General features: G+C 53.7%; 1 protein-coding gene across 6 annotated transcripts in view; it reads right to left on the reverse strand.

Moving 5' to 3' along the window:
• Positions 1-200: 200 nt before the first annotated feature.
• LOC103673843 (BTG3 associated nuclear protein) overlaps positions 201-24,886 on the reverse strand; it is a 129,023-nt gene continuing 104,337 nt past the window's right edge. For 5 of the 6 annotated variants that reach the window (XM_040633197.1, XM_040633196.1, XM_040633194.1 and 2 more), the window contains one exon: positions 20,203-20,832. In XM_040633197.1, coding sequence (XP_040489131.1) covers positions 20,761-20,832 — 72 coding nt within the window. In that variant the 3' untranslated portion in view covers positions 20,203-20,760. Of the gene's footprint in view, positions 614-20,202; positions 20,833-24,886 lie in introns of those variants that run through there. The other variant, XM_040633195.1, reaches the window with a different exon arrangement.

Here is a 24,886-nt window from a genome sequence, read left to right on the forward strand (position 1 = left end):
GTCCCCATCCCAACCATTTCTTATTTTTAGCACTGTTTGCCACCATGAATGAGAAAGATATTTTCAAACACAGAAGTGTATCTCCTTGATATCTCACCGTCCTCTGTGGGGAGCTCCTCTCTCCCCTCATGCCTGACCTTACGAGACCCTGGGAGAAGCCTCCCTCAGAGCTCCCCCCACAAATCTTACTCCATCATTCAGCCCATTAGTGCAGGTTTATTTTCCATACTGCTGCAGGCAACAGCACTGCTCAACTATATAACTGGGACCTGGACCCCCTTTCTCTGGAAAGGGCTGGACAGGGCATCCTTGCTTGAGACCCCTTGTGCAGCTGTGGGCTTACATCGGCTGGATCTGCAGTCTGGAGGTGTGGCTGGGGCAGCAGGATCCCTTCCAAGGTGGCTCCATCATGAGCTGGCAGGGTGGGGCTCTTGGCCACAGAACTCAGCATCTCTCCAAGTGGCCTCTCCATGGGCTGAGTGTCCCAGTGATGACGGACATCCTTCAGAGAGAGCGGCCCCGAGACCAAGACGAAGCTGCAGCGCCTTCTATATCTGTCTCAGAAGTCAACTCCGCCAGCTCTACCCAATTCCATGGGCCACTTGAACTGGACCTGATTCAAGGCGGGAAGATGACAAAACCAAGACGCATGGGTCAATGGGGTCATCGGAGAGCCTGACCACCACAGAGCTGTCTTAAAGAGGGGGCCAAACGAAAGAGATTCAGAGAAAAGCAATGAAAAGGTCCAGGGACGCAGACTAATCGATCTGAAAATGACCAAGTTAGACCAGGATGGTGACCAGTGTGAAATCACCAAAGGTCAGCTGACGATGAGCACACAGGAAGAGCCAAAGTCAAAATCTACCGGCTGTCTTAGCCCCACCATTCCCTATCTGGGGCTGTGACTGTCACACAACTTCCTTACCAGCAGAGAGATGATGGTGTCTGACCTCTCTTCCACACTCAATTGTCTAAAGACCAAAAGAGTAATAGATAGAACAGTAAAGTGCCCAAGAGTTGCGCTGTTATCATTAACTTATTTATTATAATTATAAATAATAAGGCCCTTTAAAAAAATCACAGCTTGGGGCGCCTGGGTGACTCAGTTGGTTGGGCATCCGACCCTTGATCTGAGCTCAGGTCTTGATCTCAGGGCCGTGAGTTCAAGCCTGGTGTTGGGCTCCACACTGGGTGTGCAGCCTACTTTTTAAAAAATCACAGTTTATTTATGATATAATTCACACGCTACACATATCACTGGAGTTTAGTCTACCACCAACACCAGAGAATACAAGGTCCTTTTCACCCTTGAGATGGTATTTTCAGACCACAGAAAGAAATACCAGTCAAGTTAACTAGGGGGCTCCTTAGCCCAGGGGGCATGAGGAACCATGAAGTTCAGGTTGAGAAAGGACATCTGCGGGAAGAGATGTCTGGACACACGAGGACTGAGCCATCTGTGCAGGAAGATGGCGAGAATCAGCCCGCAGCCTTGCGGTTGGAGCAACTGAAGGCTGACGGCCTGTCTGGAGGGGCTTGGCGCCACAGTGAGAACCCCCTTCCCAAACCCCAAGCACCCCTGCTTCACTGCCCAACATTCCCTCCTATGTTCTCTTGCTCCTACAACAGCAAAGGGCACCTCTCCTTTCAAGGCAAGTTGTTGAGTGGTGAGAACCCCTGTGGCCAGTGGCATAATTCTGCCCCTGCCCTCCTGTAGAGACTGCCCAGCCCCTGCAGCGTGGCCCCTGGGGCCTGTTCAGCCTGCAGGATGGGATGAAGCCTTGGTCGGCCACGAGTTTGGGGATTTAATGCTGCCCCTCTACCTGACCCTCCTGGGAGACCTTCCCTCTGTGCTGGTGGCTCTAGCAAGGCCATTCTGCGGCTGGATCCAAGAAGAAGGAAGCGGCTGGGGCCTTCCAGGTCAGAGCACCAGCAGTCAGATGAGCAAATGCTAGCTGCAGCTTCTCGGGGGCAGGTGTGGCCTGGGGGTCGGGCAAGTGCCTTCACAAAGGAAATGGGCCACAGGTGGGCATGATTTTCCTTCTGATTAACCACATCCAGGTGGAGGAGATGGGCCGCCTCTACAGCAGCAGAGGGAGAAAGGGCAAGGAAACACTGCATAGCTGGGTGTTCGGATGTGCTTCTCCCCACCGCTTTCCTTGCTGCACGGTGAATCCTGCGAGCAGAAGGCCCTGCTGGCCCGAGCACAAGGGCATGGGATGGGGCTGTCTTGTGGAGTGAACAACTGGGGACGAACTCCAGAAAGCAGGACGTCCTGGCGACCCCTGGACACAGTCTGCAGCTCTCTGTTGCCTGGCCCTGGATCCGAATGCCAGCTGTGCTAAAACACTCTGTCCTCTCACCTCCATGCACTTCAGGCTGGAGACCTCCTGCCACTGCCCGCTGCCCCCGGCCCTGCAGTCGGGAGTCTAGAAGTCTGCAGCGGACACCCAAGCCATGATTCACAGAATCATTCTGGACACAGAGAGGGCTTTTCAGCTTTTTGCTCTTACTAAGAACACAGCAAATGCCAGCAGCTCTTTCAGAAATCTGTTCAGAGAGCCTCAGTGACAAATTCTGTTCTGCCTTCCGCCATCAGCCACATCCCCTGATGGGCTCCGACAGTGCCATCCAGGAAGATGGTTCCTACGGGCCATGCAATCCTGGCATAGATCAAGGAGGAGTTCTGTGCATCGAAGAACTGAAAATGTGGACCGCTGGACAAGGGGAGCAAGCTGACAACCAGCTGACCAGGGAAACTCATCAGCAGATAAATGTACACACAGGCACGTGAGCGAGTGGTGTGTCTGTGTGGACACACACACACGGCTGGGGGCAGGGACATCCCAGTGCACGGGGCCTGAGCACCCGTAGCATCCACATCTTGGTTTCTAAATACCATCTTCCACTAACAGTGACCAGGACTCCTTGCAGAGATGGGCACTTCAGTCTGGCAGGGAAGTGTCACATGCTTCTGGAACACCTGGCACACTAGGCAGCCAGGGAGCCAACCAGGAGCCCAGGGGCTGTCAACACGCTCGGGAGCCAGCGTGGCGGGGCTCACCGAGACAGACAGATGATACTCTGTTAAAGAAACACTAGTTCCTGGGGCGCCTGGGTGGCGCAGTCGTTAAGCATCTGCCTTCGGCTCAGGGCGTGATCCCAGCATTCTGGGATCGAGCCCCACATCAGGCTCCTCCGCTATGAGCCTGCTTCTTCCTCTCCCACTCCCCCTGCTTGTGTTCCCTCTCTCACTTGCTGTCTCTCTCTCTCTGTCAAATAAAATCTTTAAAAAAAATTTCTAAAAAAAAAAAGAAACACTAGTTCTTGAGTTCAAACTCATATAAACGAATAAATAGAATCGTTTGAGGAAGCATGAAAGGTTCACATAGATTAAAGTACTTTTCTACAAAATCTTTTTTAAAATAGAGAAGAAAATAGTAATTTGCAGCAGAAGGCACCTGGCAAACACCACGTTAAATAGTCAACATTCCCATGACCAGTAACGGGATGAGCTGAAAGTCTGCCCCCTCCCTCAATGGGCCAGCCAAGAGGCATAGCCTCAGTTCCTGCCCCATGGGAGTCTCACGTCCAGGAGACACCAGACACCCTACAATATGGACGAGCACCAAGGCCAAGAGGAGACAAGGCACTTGCACGGATTGAAGGAGACGGAGTGCACATGGCAACCTGAGGCAGAGCACAGACGGACAGACAGACCTCTGCTCTCTGGCCCAACTGGGATGGGGTTCACTGGACTTTCCATTCCAATAGCACACTGAGCCTTGTGGGAGAAGGTCTGAGTTTGCAGGAGCCAGGCCCACACACCAAGGTGCTGGGCAGTGCAGGGCACGGCGGGCAGCTGTTGTCCGGGGGCACTCCCTTGCTTTCGTGCGGAACCATGATGCGTCATCCGCATCATGTCCACACAACTTCCCCTCTCTCCCGGACCAGTGTTACCCCTGCGTGTGGGGCTGACCCATCCACATCCTCAGCTCTGCCAGGCTGCCCCCCCCATCCTCTCCTGATCCGAGCTGAACCCTCACCATCCACTACATGCTCGGGGTGGGGGGGGTGGGCAGGGCATGGGTTTGAGCAAGGCCCCGAGGGACAGGCATGCCCCTTGCACCCTGAGCGTCCACAGGAAGCCCGTCCAGTGCCCATTCCTCCAGTGGCCACTGCATGCAGACATCCCTTCTCTCATCTGCCCCCCAAGTCCTGGCCAAGGCAAGGAATGGATGCCATGCAGGTGGGAACCAGCTGTGCTCTGACAGACACCTGGCCTCACTGGAGAAGTGGGGGCCTTCGGTATTTTCTTCCTCCCCCCACGTCCTCCCCACTCCCTCCCTCCTCACTCCAACTCCCCACAGGTCCTGGATCCTACCTCTATCCACTAGATGCCAGTAGCAGCCCCTGCCCCAGCTGTAACAACCAAAAATATCTTCAGATGTTGGCCAATGTCCCACAGGGGGTCAGAATCACTCCTGGTTAAGAACCTCCTACGACCCACCTTTGTACCCTGTTAAGCTGCAAGGCTCTGGCACCCACGACTTACTGGCGAGATGATGCCCCCGGCCTCGCCACTGCGAGGGAGAGAGGGCTGAGGCAGGGCAGGGCGGGGAGCACTCGGGCCGTCCCCCAGGCCCCTGGGGCCTGGTCCTGGCTAGAGAAAGAAGCACGAGAGTAAAGCAAATTTTACTGAGGACACACGAGATCCATCTGCAAGGTCTGTGGCAAACTGCAACAAAGAGCAAACATAGGCTTTCCCTGTCATCAGCAGCCATGGGCCCGAAGTCAGCTACACCCACGGCACTGAGGTCATTCTTGAAAACCCACCAATCCCAGATGCGGTGACAGGCTGGAGGAAGCCAGCAAGAAAGATGGAGCTGCTTAGCTGTGATAAGCCGGGTCTGGCTCAGCGGAGGCCTGGAGCTGCCCCAGGCCGGCCGGCCAGCATGAACTCGCTGAGGTTATGCCTCATCCTGGGGCAGGCGAAGAGAGCCTGGGATCCATGGAGAGGCCTGACCCCCACCCACTCGGCCTGGCCACCAGTCAGGGGCCCCTGTGTGGTCACACCCACAGGTCCTTGCAGGAAACAGGGCCAGCAGCCAGGGGGAGGGGCCGGACCCGCAGCTCACCTCCTGCTGACAGCCTGGATGGCCTGAGCAGGGCTGGGCAGGACGTGGTCAGACAGAGTGACCTGAAGGGTCGGCACCCAAGAGCTGGTCAGGGGTCTCTAGAGGGTCTTCTGGGTCCATTTCCCTGAGAGGCAGGGCCCAGAGGGAAGCAGGGGCCTGCCCGGAAGCGAGGCCTGCATCTGTCCCCCCCAGGGAAGCATCCCCCAGCTCTGGGGTTTTCAGCTCAGCCCACAGTTTACACAGACTAAGTATGGCTTATTTGGGAGGGTCAGTAACCAGAAGGGTCCCAGGGACAGTGCATAGGAAACGAGCTGAAAACCAGACCCACTGCCCACATTCTGGTCCCATGACCGTAGCCCTTCCCGCTCGGTCCCTCAGCCACCCGGTTCCGAGAAATTTGGGAGCTGGTGACGAGGTGAAGGGCACATCCAAGTTTTGTGGGGCATCTTCAAGAAAAGCAATACCCACATCATGCAACCCAGACTGGGCACAGAGGTGAATGCTTATCGCTCCTGCTCTGCCGGGCGCCACAGTGCCAGCCGGCGTCACCACCGTATCCCTGTGGCCCCGGGGCAGTCGGAACATCCTGTGCGCTGTGCCTGCACCCAGGACAGTAGGCAGTGGCTTGATTCTACTAGAAGAGACAGCAAGCCCATACACATGTCCCCCACACCGTAACGCTGCCCCTCAGCCAGGACCCGGACACACGGGAGCCACCACAGTACCAGCACCAGCGGGGGGAGGGGGGTGCAGTGATGGCGGCCACAAGTGAATGCAGTTTGGACACCTCACGATGCCAGCCTTATGGAAGATTAAGGGCCACGGGAGGACGGCCATGGGAGCACAGCCATGGTAGCATGACCACCAAGGGAGCACGGCCATGGGAGCACGGCTATGGGAGCACAGTCACCATGAGAGCACAGCCACTGTGGGAGGACAGTCACCATGGGAGCACAGTCATGGGAGCACAGTCCCCATGGGAGCACGGCTATGGGAGCACAGCCATGGGAGCAGTCACCATGGGAGAACAGCAATGCGAGCACAGTCACCATGGGAGCACGGTCATGGGAGCACAGTCACCGTGAGACCACGGTCACCATGAGAGCACAGTCACCATGAGAGCACAGCCACTGTGGGAGCACAGTCACCGTGGGAGCATGGCTATGGGAGCACAGTCACCATGGGAGCACGGCCTCACGGCCATAGAGACACTGGAGCATGCAGCACGGGCCCCTCCATACACCTCCCTGCGTCTGGCACAGGGCCGCCCCACACAGGTGGAGCCAGCAGCCTCGTTCCCCAGCCTCGATCTTGGTCCCTCCTGCATGGCCGGGTCCTCTGGGAACCCATGCAGAGGTAGCATGACCGTGAGAGTCCTAACAGCAATGCTGACGCCCTCACTCCCGGGCTGCCGGCGGGCACCCCTTCCGCTCCGCCGCACTTCCTTTTTTTTTTTTTTATTTTAAAGATTTTATTTATTCACTCGACAGAGATAGAGACAGCCAGCGAGAGAGGGAACACAACAAGCAGGGGGAGTGGGAGAGGAAGAAGCAGGCTCATAGCAGAGGAGCCTGATGTGGGGCTCGATCCCATAACGCCGGGATCACGCCCTGAGCCGAAGGCAGACGCTTAACCTCTGTGCCACCCAGGTGCCCCTGCCACACTTCCTTCTGCAGGTAAACCTCAAGGCAGAAGACGAGCAGGGCTGGAGCAGAGACGCTGCAGACTTTACATTTGTTCTGGGCGACTCTCACTCCTGCCCGCGGCCACGACGCAGGGTTTTTGGGATGACAGTAGCGAGGGTGGCCGTGCCAGAGGAGCACGTGACGCTCTATGTGGGGTGGGAGCCGGAAGCCCGACGCTCTCCCATATCAGATGAGGAAGCGGACAGAGGAGGCGTGGCAGCAGGGGCCCCGCTCGGTCCCTGTCCCAGTCTGTCCGCCCGCACACGGGCCACTCCTTCCTGGACGCCAGCCCTGCTCAGGAGTGTGGCCAGTGCCTCGCATGCAGCCGGGGGGGGGGCGGGGGGGCACCAGGAAACCTTGAGTCTGACCGGGCAGCCCTAGGCTAGGCTCCACCTACGCCAACCCTGAGATGGGGACCTGGGGCTCTGCTCACACCGGCAGCCACCCTGGAGGGTGAGGCCCTCCTCCTGGTGCCCAAAGCCAAGAACAGGACAATGCTTCCCAAGGTAGCCACCATGACACAGCGGAAGAAAGTTCCCTCCAGCTCCTGCCTCGTGCTGGGGCCTTCCACCCTCTGCCTGGCGCAGTCCGGAAAATAGAATCCAGACTAGTGACTTCAGATGGTTGCGCCTCGGGGATGTGGGGACAAGCCCTTCTGAAAATGAGAATATGGGGGCGGGGGGTTCTGAGCTGTGAGCCCGCCCGGCCCGGGGTGAGCGGCCGCCGCAGAAATTCCCGGCATCATCCGTGGGGGGGTGGGGGGGAGAGGGAAAACGCTCTCCCGGAAGACCGTACCAGCAGTGTTGCTGCTGAGACACACGTCCTCCAGGCACGCTGACACCAGACTGCGCGCCAACCACTCCGGGGTGCTGGGCGGGCGGAGACCCACCGGCAGGATCACGTGGGGGAAGGCACGGAGGGGGCAGGAGGCCGAGATGCTGAGATGCTGCCCGAGTTGCCTCACCTCTCTGGGCAAATGGGGGCGATTTTCATGCATACCTGGCTCATGAGGCCACAGGCGGGATTCCGAGCGACGACACAGAGAGAGGACTCCGCGCCACTCGCGGCTCTGAGGCCAGAGACACAGCAGCTGATGGATGACAACTTCAGGGCAAGGCCCCACGCGCCACGCCATCACGGAACAAGCGTGGGTTTCTGGCTTTGCTGTGGTCTATGCCTCACTGTGACCTCCTCCCCACGCTTCAACGGCTGGGTCTGGAGCTCAGGAAAAGCCCATTTGCCTCTGGGCAGAAGAGGCAGACGGGGGTCACCGGAAGTCCATGTGGGAATCACGGGGGAGGAGCACAACGGAGCAGCTCCAGCAGCTTGGGGTTGGGACTTGAATTCAAGGTCAAATGCACATCTCTTAAATCAAGAAGCCTGGACGGTGCCCAAGGCCAGTGCCAGCGAGGGCAGAGGGTGGGGAGCAGAACCCAGGGCCCCCAACAGGACCACCGTTGGGATGGGGTGTGGGCAGCAGGAAAGATGCACCCGGGCCTCTGCCTTCTCCCGCCGCCATGTCCAGCCCGTGCCTCTCAGGCCAAGTCAAGCAGGAAGCCGTGCCCTGGGGGCGACCACCCGAGGGCAGACGGTGAGCACCGCCCACTCTGTGGGAAGGGCACGTGCACCATGAGGCCTCTTCCACCTCTGACTCCAATTTTCCAGGGCTGCCTACGAGAAAGAGGCCACTCCCTCCGCAGGGCAAGTCGCCCTCCGTCCTCCTGTTGTGCTCAGGCACGAGACCGGGACAGGGCTCTTCCCACCGAGGAGCCATGCTTGGCCTTCTTTAAACGTGTCACTCTCCTCATCGCTAACGCGGGCCTCAGTTGGCTGTGGTGGCCGAGCCGTGAGCATCCACAGTGGCTCATGGGAGTGGCTGTCGGATTCTGATGGTCTCAGATAAAACCCAACACCTGTCTGACCATTGTGGGTGCCATGTGCAGGGAAGGCCTGGCTCGATCCCAGGGGCCAGAGCACGAAGCCTGCCACGGCCCCAGGCCATGCTGCCCTCACCCCACTGCCGGCTGCCGCCCACCCCTGCCCACACCAGACCCACAGCTCCCGTGCATTCCTGTTTCCACTGCCCTTGGCCACAAGCACCCAGAGCTCACCCTCATGCATCTCCCCAGGGCCTGTCAGTGAAGGGCGGCCCGGGCAGAGGACCAGGTGGGCTGGCCTTACAAGGGTGCATGGTGGTCTTGCGGGAAGGGCGGGAGGCAGAGTCAAAGGGCAGCAAGGGCATAACGTAAGGGAGCATCCCCAGGGGAGTGAAGACGGGGAGACGCACCAGGCTGGCTGAACGCGAACGGAAGGAATGATGAAACAAGAGTCCGCCGGGCAGTGCAGGGTCTCCCAGTGGACGTGCGACCAGTGAGCCAGCGGCTTCTCCCCCAGCTCACCAGGGGCAGCTGCAGGTGCAGGCAGGCGAAACTGCAGGTTTTCCAGGTTTGGGGTTTTGCCAGGGTGAGTGATAGAAAGTGGGTGCAGGCAGGAGTAGAGGGCACACCCAGGGCAGCAAAGGCAGGGCTGGGCCATGGAGTCCAGGCTGGGGGAGACGGACCTGATGTGGGGTGCACGGGTCCCCTGGTGTCGGGATTTGGGGGAGTGGCCAGCAGCACAGGAGACAGGCCAGGTCCAGGACAAAGGGTGCTCTACCCCATCGACGCGGGCCAGGCCCCCCCCCCATAAAACATGTGTGTGTCTTTAACTGGATTTAGAAGCTGGAATTTCACATACGGTAAGCCCATGTGATGGCTTGTTAACGGTTCGTCTTCAAGCGCTTGCTGCTGACCCACAGAAATGCGGTACTTTGTATGTCGACTTTGATCCCCCAAACACTGCCGAGCCTTAACAGTTCCGTTAATTTATCTTCAGAAATTATTTGGAACGTTCTAGAACGCAGTCACGTCCTTGTGATGAGTCTCTCCCCTCCCACTACCTGTCACCAGGTGGTGAGGGCACCCTGGCCGTGCTCCTGAGCCCTAGTGACGTGGCAGCACGCCGACCACTGTCCGCTGTCTGTGGAAGCCCCGACCACGTTACGGAGGTTCCCTTTGTGCTTCCAGAATGCTGACCGTCCTCATCTCCTCCGTCTTCAACGTTCCGAATGGGAGATGTCCATCGAGAGCTGCTGCCGTGTCTGCTGAGAAGCTCGTATCTTCCAAGTGCTGACTTACGCTGGGCGATATTCTAACATTAAACCAGGCTGCGCTCACGAGCTGAACGCCCCTCAGGCGCCCCACCCCAGCGAGGGGTCCACGGGGTCCTCCTCCCGCACGCTGCAAGGCAGCAAAAACACGGCGTGGCCGCTCAGCTGCCCTGCTGGATCGCGGCTGCCCCAGGAGCGACGCGGCCCCGACCGCGCTCCTGACTCGCCTGGACCCTCGGTGCGGAGGCCGGCCCTCCCGTGAGCGCCCTGCACACTTCCCCGCTGTCTGCACTCCAAGCAGAGCCCCCCACCGTCCCCCTACTTCCTTGCCTTCTTCTGCACTGACCGGCGGCTCTTCTGAATTATAACTCCCCCCCCCGGACCCCGCGCCCCGCCATTCGTTTGGACGCTATACGCGGTTTCTAGGCCTGTTGTGGATAAGGGACTACGGCTTGCAGGACCCGAATCCAAACGTAGTTGTCTCCTGCGCTCCTCCTGCATCTTCCTCCACAAAACTACGTTTAAGCCCTACAGACGTTGTTTTCCCCAGTACAGGTTTTCAGGCCACTAACGTATTTGCACTTTCCCTGCTCCTCAGGACCGCCCGTCTAGGGTCACTCTCCCTTTGCCAAAAGGACAGTCTTTAAAACTCCTTTCAGTGTGGGTCTGCTGCTGGCAAACTTCTGTCTTTTGTTTAAAAAGCAACCCTCTAGGGCGCCTGGGTGGCTCAGTCGTTAAGCATCTGCCTTCGGCTCAGGTCATGATCTCAGGGTCCTGGGATCGAGTCCTACTTTGGGCTCCCTGCTCGGCAGGGAGCCTGCTTCTCCCTCCCCCTCTCTCTCCTCCTCCCACCCCCGCTCATTTGCTCTCTCTCATAAATGAGTAAAATCTTAAAAAAAAAAAAAAGCAATCTCTTAAAATGAAGAGTGAGAGAGAAAATTGCGCAGCGATGCACCTGTGATGCCAGGCTCCCCGGGTCAGTACGGCCTCCCCCCACCACCCCGAGGGAGTCTAACACCAGTGGCTGCCCTGCCTGGTCTCAGAACAGCACAAATGGGGTCACACAAGCCGGCTTGGCCTCCGGACTCACTGTCCTGCTGGGGACACGCTCACGCGGGCCGCTGGACCGCTGGGGTGCACGTGCTCGCTTGGGCACGAGGCCCGGGACGGACTCCCGCCCGCACGCGTCGTAGCTCACACCCTTGATACGGTGCATCTTTTAAAACTTCTCTACTGACGCATCTGTGGTGGCTTGGATTTGACCAGGGAGAGGAGCACTTTGCCAGATGTTCATGGGCCATTCGTGGATCTTCTCTTGTTACGTGTCTGTTCATGTGCTCCCATGACAAAAATTCATTAATCATTATGTCATTCAGTAGCAAAGATGACGCTTACAACCCTCGTTTCTAGAAATGATCAGAATTCCCTCCTCCATCCATTTGGTCCATTTAAACATAGCACTGTCTGTTTACCTTACAGGTAATAGGGAACCTCACGACCCTACTGATCCTGGGTACATGCCCTCCGTTGGCTAAGAGGATGGAAAATCCCTAGCCCATTATGCTCTTCTGCCCTGTCTCCAGCAGCGCCTTTGGATGAGCCAGAGTCCTCCACCTCCGGGCATCTCCTTCCACTCCGTACTTCCATATCCAGGGTAAGAAACCTCTGGAGCTCCAAGCTCATGAGGGGAACGCCTTCGTTCCTCCTAGGAGTTACATGCTGCTCCCTGCACATGCTGCCCCACTGATGTCGGGACCTGCTGTGGATGGGGGTTCACAACGGCTCCCCTGTGCGTATCGAACTGATCCAGAACCACCGGGGACCACAGCGCCCTTCCTCCCTGTGCTGCGTCGTTCATCGCTCGAGGAGAAACCCTGCTCCGGTGGGTCTGCCCACGGCGCCTCATCCCACCCCGATGCCCTGCGGCCACACTGTCCTCCAAAGTTGTTCAAAGTCTTCAAGACGGTCTCTGCCATTCTTGGCCCTTCGCATTTTCGAATACATTCTAGAACAAGCTTGTCAATTTCCACAAAAACTCCCTGCTTGGATTTCAGTTGGAAGCACACCGAATCCGCCATTTGGGTAAGAACGGATACCGTGAAGCTTCCAATCCACGAATGTGCCAGCGATGTCCATTCGTTAGGTTTTCAACAGGACCCTACAGCTTTCTGTCCCGGGTATCTTTTGTTAATTTCTACATAATTTAAGTGCCTGAACGGCTATAGTAAACAAGGGATCATTGTTGATTTTCCTGGTAATTAGAAATAGAATCAAGTCTTGTACGTTGAGCAGGTGGCCAGCAACCCTGCTAACTTTACTCACGGCTTTTAACAGCTTGCTTATGGATTTCTCTGGATTTTCTTCCTCTATAACCGTATCTCTGCAAATAATGACAGTTTTATTTCTGGATTTTCAAGACTTACACCTTTAAATCTCCTTCTCTGGCCAGGTTCTGTGGTGTAAGGACAAGAGCCATGCTGGGTAGCCAGCCTTGTCTCAGCCTCACCTCGGGGACAGAGCGGCCGGTATCTCCCATTAAGCAGGGTATTTGTCAGAGTTCTCGGTTGATTAAATTAAGGAAGCTCCTTTCTGCCGCTAGTTTGCTAAAAGCTCTCTTAATCATGAATGGGAGCTGAACCGTACAAATGATTTTTCTGTTTATCAGGATCATATGGCTTCTCTCTTCATTAAAGTGCTGAATTACACTGATTGATTTTTTAAATATACAAACCTGCATTCCTGAATGTAACCCAACTTGCTCATAACCTATTCATAACCTATTACCACTCAATATTAAGAAATCCAGCTTGTTTCCAAGAGACTGCTCTAGAACCATCTTTCCTTCTCTCTCTTTCTCCCTTCCCTCCTCGCTTTTTCTTTGAAACACCCTTATCAGGTTTGTGCATCAAGGTTACGCTGCCTCATAAAACAAGATGGGACATGAGCCTTTTTCGTTGTCGTTCTGTGGAATAGTTTGTAACAGACTGCTGTTCTTTCTTAAGCATATCTAAACACTTAGCAGTGATGTCATCTGTGCCTGGACTTTTCCTTGTGACTACAGGTGAGACTTCATAAAGATGGGAGCTACTAAGAGTCCCATCAGCAAGATGGCAGCACGGCGGTTTCTGGCGCTCGTCCCCTCCTGGAAAAATCAGTTTGAACAACTATTCCCACAGGAGGATGCCTTCCAAAAGCTAAGGAGCATGGGTGAGATTACAGCATCCCGTTGGTGCACAGCTAAGAAAAGATAGCTTTGCGCTGAGACAGACACGCGCCTCAAGGGCGGGGTGGGGGCCAGGTACGTGCCTGAATGCCCCAGAGAGTCCAGCACTGGCCCGCAGGGAACCCGGGGTCCATACCCAACCCTGCAGACCCGGGCACCAGGCCGCCTGCCCGAGGACTCCAGCAGCAAGCCCGCTGGAACACCACCAGATGGCTCTCCCAGGTTCCTGGATGGGCTAACTGTGAAAGGCTTCCCTGCCAGAGCCCGTCCGTGCAGACCGGAATGGCTGCTACTTCTTCAAATGTCCAGACACCAACCCAAGGCCACAAGGGTCACAGAAGATCATGGAGACATGACACCTCAGAAGGAAACCAACAAAACGACAATGACTGACCCTAAAGAAAGGGAGGGCTATGAAGCGTCTGGAGAGAATGCAAAATAACCTTTTCAAGGAAATTCAGTAAACAACAAGAAAACACACACAGACAATCAAACAAAATTAGGGAAACAATGCATGAACAACAGGAGAAAGAAGTTCAGCAAAGAAATAGAAAACTTTTTTCTAAAACCAGACACCCTGACCTTGAAGAATACAATGAGATGGACCCTCAGCAGAGCGCTTCAGTGACGGACGGGTCCAGCAGAAGAGGCAGCGGTGAGCCAGGAGACACGTCCCCGGATGCATCCAACAAGGGCTGCAAACAGGAAAGGGGAGGAAAACCCAACGGGAGCTCCAGGAGAACTTCCAGAGAAGCCACGTGCAGGACTGAGTCCCAGGAGGAGAGAAGCAGAGGGGTGGAGAGAGCTGAGTTCAAGAAAGACATGTTCACAAAGCTCCAAGACCCCCCAAATTCCAACCCCAGACTATCTTCTCCAGGACACATTATAATGAAACTCTCTAAAATCACAGGGGAAAAAAGGCTTAAAAGCAGCCACAGATTAACTTGTGCACCAGGGAACCCACACAGGCTCTCAGCAGAGTTGTCTACAGAAGCAATGGAGGCCAGAGGCAATGGAGGCCGGAGGCCAGCGGGATGACGCACGCAGAGCGCTGAAAGTAAAAAGCTGCCAGCCGGAAGAGCCAGCAGAGGTGTCCTCCGGAAATGAAGGACAGAAAGCCATTCCAGGAAGAACACAAATGGAGGGAGGTCATTACCTCGGGACTGCTTACGAGAGGTGCTAAAAGGAATTTGCAGGTAGAGATGGACGAACACTAATCAGTAACACAAAACAGACGAAAATACAGGCCACGCTGATGCAGGTGGGGGCACAAATTCAGAACACCCTAACACGCGTGCTCATGTGCTCATTACTAACTCTAGCGCAAATGCTGAAGGACAGAAGTATTAAAAATAACTGTCTGGGAGCGCCTGGCTGGCTCAGTCGGAAATGCATGTGACTCTCGATCTCAGGGTCATGACTTCAAGCCACACACCGGGTGTAGTTTACTTAAAAACAAACAAAAACTAGCTACAATAATTTGTCAATGAATACACAACATAAAACGATATACATTGTGACATCAAAAGCATAAAATGGGATAAGGATAAAGAGCAGTTTTTCATGTGATTGGAGTTGTTATCAACTTTAAAAAGATGTCAAGCTAGCTTCACGGTAACAGCAAAGCAAAACTCTAGAAAGGGAACGGCATCAAAGTGCAGCACCGCAGAGAACCGTCGCTTCGTGGAGGAGCACAGGAACGAGGGACTACGAAACATAAGGAAACAATTAATAAAAGCACTAGTAATTCTCTTAATTACTTTAAATATAAATGGATTAAATTACTCAATCGAAAGACTCAACTACATGCTATGTAAAAAGAGACCCGCTTCAGCTTTAAGGACGCATAGAGGCTTGAAGTAAAGAGAGAGAAAATATACTCCAGACCAGTGGAAAACAAAACAGAGCAGGGGCAGCGACACTTATGTTAAAAAAAAAAAAACAAAACAGACTTTAAGTCAAAAGCTGTAATGAGACATGGTCACTGTATAATGATAAAGGGGTTAATTCACCAATACGCTGAAGGGACACGGCAACTGTAAATGTATATACAGTGGGTGATGCCGGTTTTTGAAAAGATAAAACCGACAAACCTTTAGGCAGACTCAGAAGAAAGGAGAGACTCAAACATAATTGCAAATGAAAGAGGAGACATTACTACTGATACCACAGCAATGCAAAGGATCCTATGAGATGACTACGAGCATCTACGTGCCAATCACCTAGACAACCTGGAAGTAACGGACCAATTCCTAGAAAATACAACCTACCACACTAAATCACGAAGAAATAAAATGTGAACAGACCAATAACAAGGACATTAAACAGACATCAGAACCTCCAACACAGAGAAGCCCAAGCCAGATGGCTTCGCTGATGAATTCTTTCAAACATTTGAAGAAGAATTAATGCCAATCCTTCTCAAGCTCTTCCAAAAAACTTGAGAGAACACTCCCAAACTCATTTTACAAGGCCAGTATTACCCTGATATCAAAGCCAGATGAAGACACCACAGGAAAGGAAAACTGCAAGCTGATATCCCAGATGACCGTAGATTTGAAAATTCTCAACAAAGTATCAGCAAACCATACACCATGATCAAGTGTGAGGACACGAGGGACATGAGGGTGATTCAACATATACAAATCAACAAGCATGATATACCACGTTAATAAAATGTAGAATAAAAATCATATGACCATCTCAATAGATGCCGAAAAAGCATTTGGCAAAACACAATGTCCTTTCATGATAAAAATTCTCAACAAATACAGTATAGAAGGGACATACTTAAACTTAATAAAGGCTATGTGTGACAAGCCCATAGCTAATATCACCTCAAGGGTGAAAGGGTGAAAGCTTATCCTCTAAGATCAGGAACAAGACAAAGATGCCCACTCTTCTTTTTTCCAGTTTTACTGAAAAATAACCGATATACATCACGTATAAGGCATACAGCATGATGGCTTGATTTACATATATTGTGAAAGAATTACGATAGTAGGTTCAGCTAATATCCACCTTCTTGTATACATACATGAAAGAAAGAAAGAAAGAATGAAAGAAAGAAAGAAAAAGAAAGAAAGAAAGAAAGAAGGAAGGAAGGAAGGAAGGAAGGAAGGAAGGAAGGAAGGAAGGAAAGGAAGAAAGAAAGAGAAAGAAAAAGGGGAAAGGAAGGAAGAAAGAAAGAAGAAAAAAGGGAAAAAATTTATTCTTGTGATGACAGCTCTTGGGATGTACTCTTACCTACCCTGTGAATCATATGGCAGCATTCACTACGGTCATCATATCATACGTCACATCCCTAGGACTTATTTGCCTTGTAACTGGAAGTTTGTACCTTTCGACGGCCTTCCTCCAACTCCCCCTCCTCCTAACCTCCACGTCTGGTAACGACAAGTCTGAGATCTTTTACTAGGAGTCTGGTCTTTTGTTTTAGATTCCACATATAAGTGTTTGTCTTTCTCTGACTTATTTTACTTAGCCTAATGCCTTCAAGGTCCCTCATATTGTTGCAAATGGTAGGATTTCCTTTTTTTCAATGGCAGAATAAGTAATTACCAATGTGTATATATACCACATCTCTATCCATCCATCCATCCATCCATCCATCCATCCACCGACACTGAAGTTGTCTCCATGTCTTGACCATTGTAAATAATGCTGCTGTTAACATGGGTTTGCAGATATCTTTTTGACTTAGTGTTTTTGTTTCCTTTGGATATATTCCCATAAATGGAATCGCTGAGTCATATGCTAGTTCTATTTTTCTAATTGCTCTGGCTAGGACTTGCAGTAATGTGTTGAACAGAGGTGGCAAGAGTAGGTACCCTTCAAGGATACTCAAAAGAGAAAAGACAACCTCTTCAATAAGTGGTACTGGGTATTCACATGCAAAAGAATGAAACTGGATACACATCTTACACCACTCACAAAAATTAACGTGAAATTGATTAAAGCCTGAAATATAACACCTGAAACCACGAAACTCCTAGAAGAAAACATAGGAACAAAACTCCTTGACACGGGTAATGATTGTCTGGACAGGACACCCTACTGCACAGGTGACAAGATCAAAAAGAAACAGTGGGACTGCATCCAACTGAAAAGCTTCTGCACAACAAAAGAAGTCATCAACAAAGTGAAAAGGCAACCTATACAATGGGAAAAAATGTTTGCAAACTATCTATCTGATGAGAGATTAACATCCAAAATGCATAAAGAACTCCTACAACTCAACAGCAAAAAAACAAATAACCCAACTAAAAAATAGGCAAAGAACCTGATTAAACATATCTCCAAAGAAGATCTATGAAAGGCCAACAGGCCCATGAAAAGGTGCTTGACGTCACTAATCATCAGAGAAATCAAACCAAAACCACAATGAGGGGCCCCTGGGTGGCTCAGTCGGTTAAGCGTCCGACTCTTGAGGATGGAGAAAAGGGAAGCTTGTGTACTGCTGGCGGGACTGTAAGCTGGTGCAGCCACTAAGGAAAACAAAATGGAAGATCCTCAAAAACTAAAAAATAAAATTATCAAATGACCCACCGGTCCCACACCTGGGAATATATCCGAAGGAAACAAATTTTTTCTAAGCACAGCCTTCGATGTATTCCACAAGTTCTGATATGTCGATCCGTCATAGTTGATGGGTAATTAAAGATACCTTTCCATTTTGGCATTTTATTTGACCCATGGGTTTTTTAAAAGTACATTACTTAATCTGCAAATATTTGCAAACATACTCATTTTTTCTCATTAATTTTTAACTTAATCCCACTTGGTCAAAGAGTGCAGTCTGCTGATCTCAGTCCTTTGATGTCTGTGGAGACCTTCTTTATGATCTGGCCCGAGGCCAACTTTGATAACATTCCAGAGAGCACATGGGACGACTGGGCGCTCTGTGACTGCTGGACGCGGCGGCCTCCTGCATGCATGTCAGTTAGGCCCAGCTCCTCCATCACGCTGTTCACATATCCGCCACCTTAACGATTTCTATATACCGCATTTCTTAAACGCTTGTCAAGGATAGTAAACCTGACGTCTTGAAATTGTACAGTGTCCTGATCCCCTTTCTCCAGGGCAATAAAAAGGGGCTTTAAAACAATTTAGCTCCTTCCTGCTGGTCCCAACTGACGAAGTAATTTTTTCCAACATCTTACTGTATTTGAAAATTTCAACGTGAGACAGTTTTAGGCACAGCCTTAGACATACCTGTTTATTTTATTTGTCCACCCATCCTCCTCCCTTTAAAACCTCCTCCCTGATCCATACTCCGGCTCTTGAAGAAAATTCCTCACAATTTCCTTTACGAGACGGATCACCTGCAGGTGACACCCTCATTTTGTCTATATAATGTGTTTGAAGTGTCATCGTTTACTTTTTTTAATAACCTTGAGATGGAATTCATATGCTGAAAAATCCACCCTTTTACGAAGCGTCTATTTCAACGACTTTTAGTGTATTCATAGAGCTGGGCCAACGTCATCATTTAATTCCAAAACATTCTGGCCCCGCCCCACGAGCAGTCACTCCCCACTTCTCCTCACCTCGCCCCTGCACCCCTGGTCTGCTTCTGCTCGCCGCCTCTGTGGACTGGCCTATTCCAGCATTTTCTAGAAACAAGACTGTCGAGTACACAGCCTCTCGCTCAGCACGAAGCTTGTGAGGCTCGTCGGGGCTGCAGCCTGTCTTGGCGCCGCACTCCTTCTGATGGCCGAGATCACATCTGGTGTACCCATTCATCTGTGACAGACACTTGGTAGTCTCCACTTCTTGGCTAATACGAGTAACGCCACAATGCCCACTTGTGTACAGGTTTATGTGTGGACACGTGCTTTCAACGACCTTGGGTGTATGTATACCTTACACGTAGGAGCGGAAGCGCTAGGGTCGATGGTAAGTGTCCCAAGTATTCCCAAACTACATTCAGTTTTTCTGAGCATTCGAGTAGGAGCTGAAAATGTCATCCTTCTCTTCAGTGTTCTGTTGGCACTTGTCGGCACAAGCCTGTGCTTCGGGCTCCGGAGGTCGCAGAGCATTTGGCCGTGCTCCCGCTACGGTCCATCCCCTGCCCGGGGGCTGTCCTTTCTCTCTGAATGCTTTCAGAATTAGCCTTGCTCTGAGTGCTTGTGTGGGGGGCAGGGCGGGGGGGGGGAGTTCAGGCGTGATTTTATTTTTCTTTCTACTTGGGATCTGTTCTGTTTCTGGAATCCCTTAAACGTGATCTTTCTTCTCTTCTCTCCTTCTGGGATTCCAGAGATTTCCATCTACAGGAGAACAGCCCCTTCCCCTGGAGGGTAGACAGAGGCACAGGATGCAGAGGCGCCATCCCATTCTCAGGAGCTGCTGCCCCAGCCCGCCGTCCCCCTCAGTGCGCCCGCCCCAGTGTAAACCACCCAGCCCGGTAACCCCCTACAGCATGGCATGGGATAGGGGCGACTATTTGGGACAGCAACTTTGAATCCTTTCCGGAAAAAGCATTGAGCGGTCACAGTCTAAGTCAGTGAATACGATTTTGTGGTGGGAATCTCCCAGACCCCCCAACGTAACTACCAGAACAGAGCGGACGGGGGAGGCCAGGCACTGCTGGGGGCATGTCGGTGTGGAACTACCTTTCTTTCTAAAATTTTACACGACACGGCGTATTTCTTTGGATGTGACTTTCCCTGAGGAACCCCCGAGCTGTGACCATGGAGCTGGGAAAGGCCTGTGTTATTCGAGGTCTGTGCGCAGGAGCTCCCGCGTCACTGAGACAGGCTCCCACTCTCTCAAGGGCTGCCCGCATCTGAGAGGGCGCCCGTGGGACAGCGCTCGGCGTCCGGGGGAGCCATTCCCAGTCCTGCGCCACGGGACCGGAAGACACAGCCACAGACTTCCTTTGGAAAACACCCCACAGCTACCGTCAGCCAGCAGATAGGGCCCGTGGCACGACTCCCAAGCAGCCACCAGGAGGGAGGCCGGCCTCGGGGCGAACCATCTCTTCCGGGAAATGACACAAAGCTGCTGTGGTCATAAATACATTTTATTTCATTAGAAATGCATAATTAACAGTGTTGAGAGCATTTCCCCCTAGAAAAGTAGGTAAGCAATATTTCCATCAAAATCGTTAGTTGTCTCTGCAAATACCTATTTTCATGACACGGAACAGAGCACACAGCAAAAGGCTTCGGCTACTCCACTTTTTTTTTTCAATTTTCTGTTTTGTTATAAACACCATAGCAAATTAAAAAAAGCTGTTTGAACAGAGAAAAATATTGTAGTTCTTGATTTTCCGCACGTACTTAATGCGATCCACACTGTGCTTCCCCACTTTCTCTGGACACCAACAGTGGGACTCAAAGGAAGGGTCTTCTGGCAGGGCCGGCGGCTGTGACTGTCACGTTTTTGTTGACGGGACACTCGCCCCATGGGTGAGGCTTCAGACGCACTTGGACAAAGCACGTGCACTCCCCTCCGTGCAAAGCCGTGGGGCCAGGGCGCGTGGAGAACGGGGCAGCTGGCTGGAGCCGGCACTGAGCACGGCCCCGCTCTTAGGTCCTGTCGTGGGTAGGCAGCCCGTCCCGCCTACTGGATCTGGATGGCTCCATGCTCAAGCTGCATTTCAGGCTGCAGGGTGGGCTGCAGGGTCTCAGCCGTCTGCAAGAGGGGAGAGAGGAGGGCTTTCTATAAGAGTACCCACCACGCAGTCCAGGCCACTTGCAGGTCATAAAACACCAACAGCATTTGTGGTTGAAAGAAACATACAGAGCAGAGCTGGAAGGGGCCAAGGTTCGCCCCTGCTTTGGGAGAGGACTCTCCCGGGGCCACGGTCCCTCTTTTCAGAACCTTCCGTTTGCCCACGCCATCCACCGACCCTCCCGCACATGCTCTGGGGCTCGCCGAAGCCTGTTTCCCAGTCCCACCCCTGCTCATTGCTGGGGAACGCCTTCCGAGTGGTTAAACCATCCGATGTACCTAGAATCTCAGTCACCATTTTGCCTTCTTATAAAAACGGTTCCCCTGTACTGCAAAAAACCATTTTAAGGACAGTTATTTTTCTCCTTAATGAAAGAAGTTCTAATCAATGAGCTACAAATATTAAAAGGACTTCAAATGTATATTTACAGGTTGAAGAGAAAGGGAAAAACACAATTTGGAATAAGCCACCGACCATCCACCTCGAAGACCAGAATAAGCCCCCAAATAGAGATTAACAGGGCGTGGTTCTTTAGGCCCCCCAAGCTGTCCGTCAAAGGCAATGTCACAAAGACGAGACCCTCAGAGGTGGGCATTTGCTGCCGTGGAAGGAGACGCTGTCAGAGAGGCTGGGCATGAGGACATGGAGGCAGGAGAAGCAGAGCGCCAGGGATGCGGGCAGCAGAAGCCCCGAGGGCAGAGCGCCAGGGACGCGGGCGGCAGAAACCCCGAGGGCAGATTCGCCAGGGACGCGGGCGGCAGAAGCCCCGAGGGCAGATTCGCCAGGGACGCGGGCGGCAGAAGCCCCGAGGGCAGATTCGCCAGGGACGCGGGCAGCAGAAACCCCGAGGCTGGGGCTGGTGTGGCAGCTCTAACTGCAGCTGAAGGCCGAGCTTGTGAAATGCAGGCAGCAGAGGACACCGCACACAGGCCTTCCTGAGGGTACGAGGGGCCCTGCGGGTTCCGCACTTAGCACAGCCATCACCCACACTGCCTGCAGAGCCTGGACAGCAGCCCAGGCAGGAGTAAGGAGAGGGGATGAAGCCGGGACACAGACCCAGGAGGGCCCCCACACATCTCCAGGCAAGGGGAAGCAGAGTCAGGCAGGTTGTGCTGGAGGCGGAGGGAGCAGGGGGTTACAGGCTGGGTAGAGGGGCCCCATCTGGGACGGGGAGTGCCTCCCCTTGATGACCTGGAAAGGCAGCTTCGGACTCAGGCACACAGGAGAAGGAACACAGATGAGGGGGGTGCCCACCTGGGGGGCTCAGGGAGACCCACACTCTGATGAGGACCCCCTCCATTCTCCTCCGTCCTCAAAAATGCAGCAGCCAGACCTGTGTCTCAGGCAGGAAATAGAGAGAAAGGGCTCGAACTAGATGACTCAGGAAGTTCCAGATGTTTGAGGGAACCGGAGACAGCCAGCAGCCCCGGGCAGCCATGGAGTTCGGCACTCGGGCACCCGCCTATGCAGGTGGTCACTGGGGCAGTGCCCATCACACGGGGCCAGCTCCCTGGCTTCCTGCCCACGACAAGCCAGACGGCTCCTCCAGCCCCATGGGGGCTCCTGGGATAGTCTCATCAGCCACACACAGGCATCTCCAGGAAGGAATTTAGGTACGTGACCCTGTTCTGACCAGCCGACTCAAAGTAAATCCAGTAAGAGCACCGGGCCTTCGTGCTGATAAACAGTCAGGAACCCTTCCTTCTAGAGACATGGCCCCGTCTACGGGAGGCAGCAGCGGGGCCACAGGAGAGCGAGCCCCCAAGAATGAGATGGCAGGAGTGGGCCCCAGGGACACGTACGGTGAGCCATGCCCCGGACTGCCCTGCTGCTGTCTCACCTGCTGACTGTTCGAGTCCAGGCCCAGTGGGGAAAACACCCCCGTGGGTGCACATCTCATTCTCTGGCCTGTTCCTACACATACTCATTAAGTGGGTCTCAAGAACTTGCCAGGCAGGAATCAAGACAAAGAATGCGAACAGGAAGACAAGGAGGCCAAGAGCTAAAATGGACATGGCCTTCCTCAATTCTGAAATCTGCAGAATGACCACGAACTCATGGTCCAGGAAGACGGCCTGCCACACAGCACCCCAGGTCTGCAGCACACACTGTGGGACCCTTCCACGCCTGCTGGCCAGCAGGGAAGAAAGCTGCCCGAGTGCAATGACCCCACCTAGGACCATGCAGGGCATCAGACGCAAGCTACCCAGCGTGGGAGGAGGGGGGCCCGCCGGGGCCTGACGTCCAGGATAGGTTCATGCTCAAACCACACCAAATAAGGCAGCCAAAGAGACGTCCACCTCGGTCCCCCAGTACTGTCGGCTCCTGGTCACACTCAACCCTTCTCAGCTCATCTCCAGGGTGCAGTAGGCCTCTGGGGTGCCACCACCACACAAAAGCCACACAGGAGGCGGACCCACAAGGGCCCGGGCTGTCGTGGCCACTCACGTGGAGGGGCCAGAGGAGTCTCGGGGAACAGAGAGGCAGTGCCTTCTCCAGGAAACACGTTTGCCCACGGGGGCCTCACTATGAATTAGGAGATTAGGAATTTAAGTCCTCACGGGACCGCTGAGCTCAGCCAGCCAGCCACCTGGTCACAGGCACCCCTGTTGGCTACACTGAGCTCCGTTCCGTTCCTCAGAGCCACCTCATCAGCAAGCAAAGCAAAGGAGAATTTCCTCCTCTCCTGAGCACTAGGCGCACACAGACACCCTGTATGGTGGCCGAGCAGAGAAACGTGGGGCTTCTGTTCTGAGTATCAGAAGCCAGGGGCATTGAGATACATGTGGCTTCTCGGTACCGGATGCAGAGAGGAGAGGGGTGGGCCCAGAGGACAGCAGAGCGTCCGAGAAGGCAGGCAGGAGACGACTGGCCGTGGTCGGAGCAGCCAAGTGCCCCTACGTCAGCATGCCTCTCGGCCCAGTCTCAGCAGGAAGGTCAGCGACTTCAAGCACCACCCCCAAGCTTCGAGAACACAGGGAAAGAGCACATCTGTGGCTCCCCCCACCCGCAGCCTGTGTTCTGTGCCACTGACGACCCCCACGCTTTCAGGACCCATCCCATGTGACTCTTAGAGAAAGAGGCCCCGCTGTTCTCCAATCAGCCGACTACACCGAAAGCACGCTGTCCCCTAAAGGCCTCCAGCCGGCTCTTCACACTAGCACGGGGGGTCCGGGGGACGCTGAGGGGAGGCCACGCCACTCGTCTGGCCAAATGCACTCACCGAGGGCCAGCTCCACAAATGCATCGTATACCCCACACGGAGCTGCCTCATCTGATGCTTCAGGAGGCGCCCAGGGAGTGAGCACCGCGTTTTCCCGTGTTCGGGGGAAAGCATGGAGGACGGGAAGTGGGGACGAGAGCCACAGTCAGCAAAACCAGATGACAAGGCTGTGGCGGGCAGGGGGCAGCTGAGGCTCATACACCGAGTAGAGGGAACACCAGGCCCTATGCACGTGCCGTGCCCAGCAAGGCCTCTGGACTGCCACGCAGGAGGCATGCTGCAAAAGGCTCCCAACCAGGCCAGATAGGGCGCTCAGGACCCAGGGAAGCGCCACAGCTGGCCAGGGCCATCCTGCATTTCCCCCACAGAGGAGAGGAGCCAGCCGGGGCAAGGACCCACAACTTGCCCATGGGAAAAGGGTCAAGGCCAAGGGCTGGGGCTACAAAAGCAGGGGCCGTTGTCTGCAGGCATGCCAACCCCTGGGCTGGGCCCTGCTGTGCTCACAGGGGCAGTGAGGTCTCAGGTAAATAGGGACCCTCTCGTTCCTCAGTCCCCAGGAGCTGGCTCTGTGGGGAAGGCAGACAACTTGATTCTTGCCTCTGAATTTATAGAGAAAACAAGACACAGGATATCTCAAGAATGGCTTAACACTGGCATCTGGGCCAGGACCTAACTCTTCACCTTCAAGTCGTCGGGCATTACAAAAAATGAGTGCCTCCGTCCACACCACGCGCCTTTCAACAACCGTTTACCCTCCGCACAGGAGAATCTCAGAAGTAGAATCACCCAGG

Source organism: Ursus maritimus, unplaced genomic scaffold (assembly GCF_017311325.1).
Source record: "Ursus maritimus isolate PB19 unplaced genomic scaffold, ASM1731132v1 scaffold_19, whole genome shotgun sequence".
Classification (NCBI taxonomy): domain Eukaryota; kingdom Metazoa; phylum Chordata; class Mammalia; order Carnivora; family Ursidae; genus Ursus; species Ursus maritimus.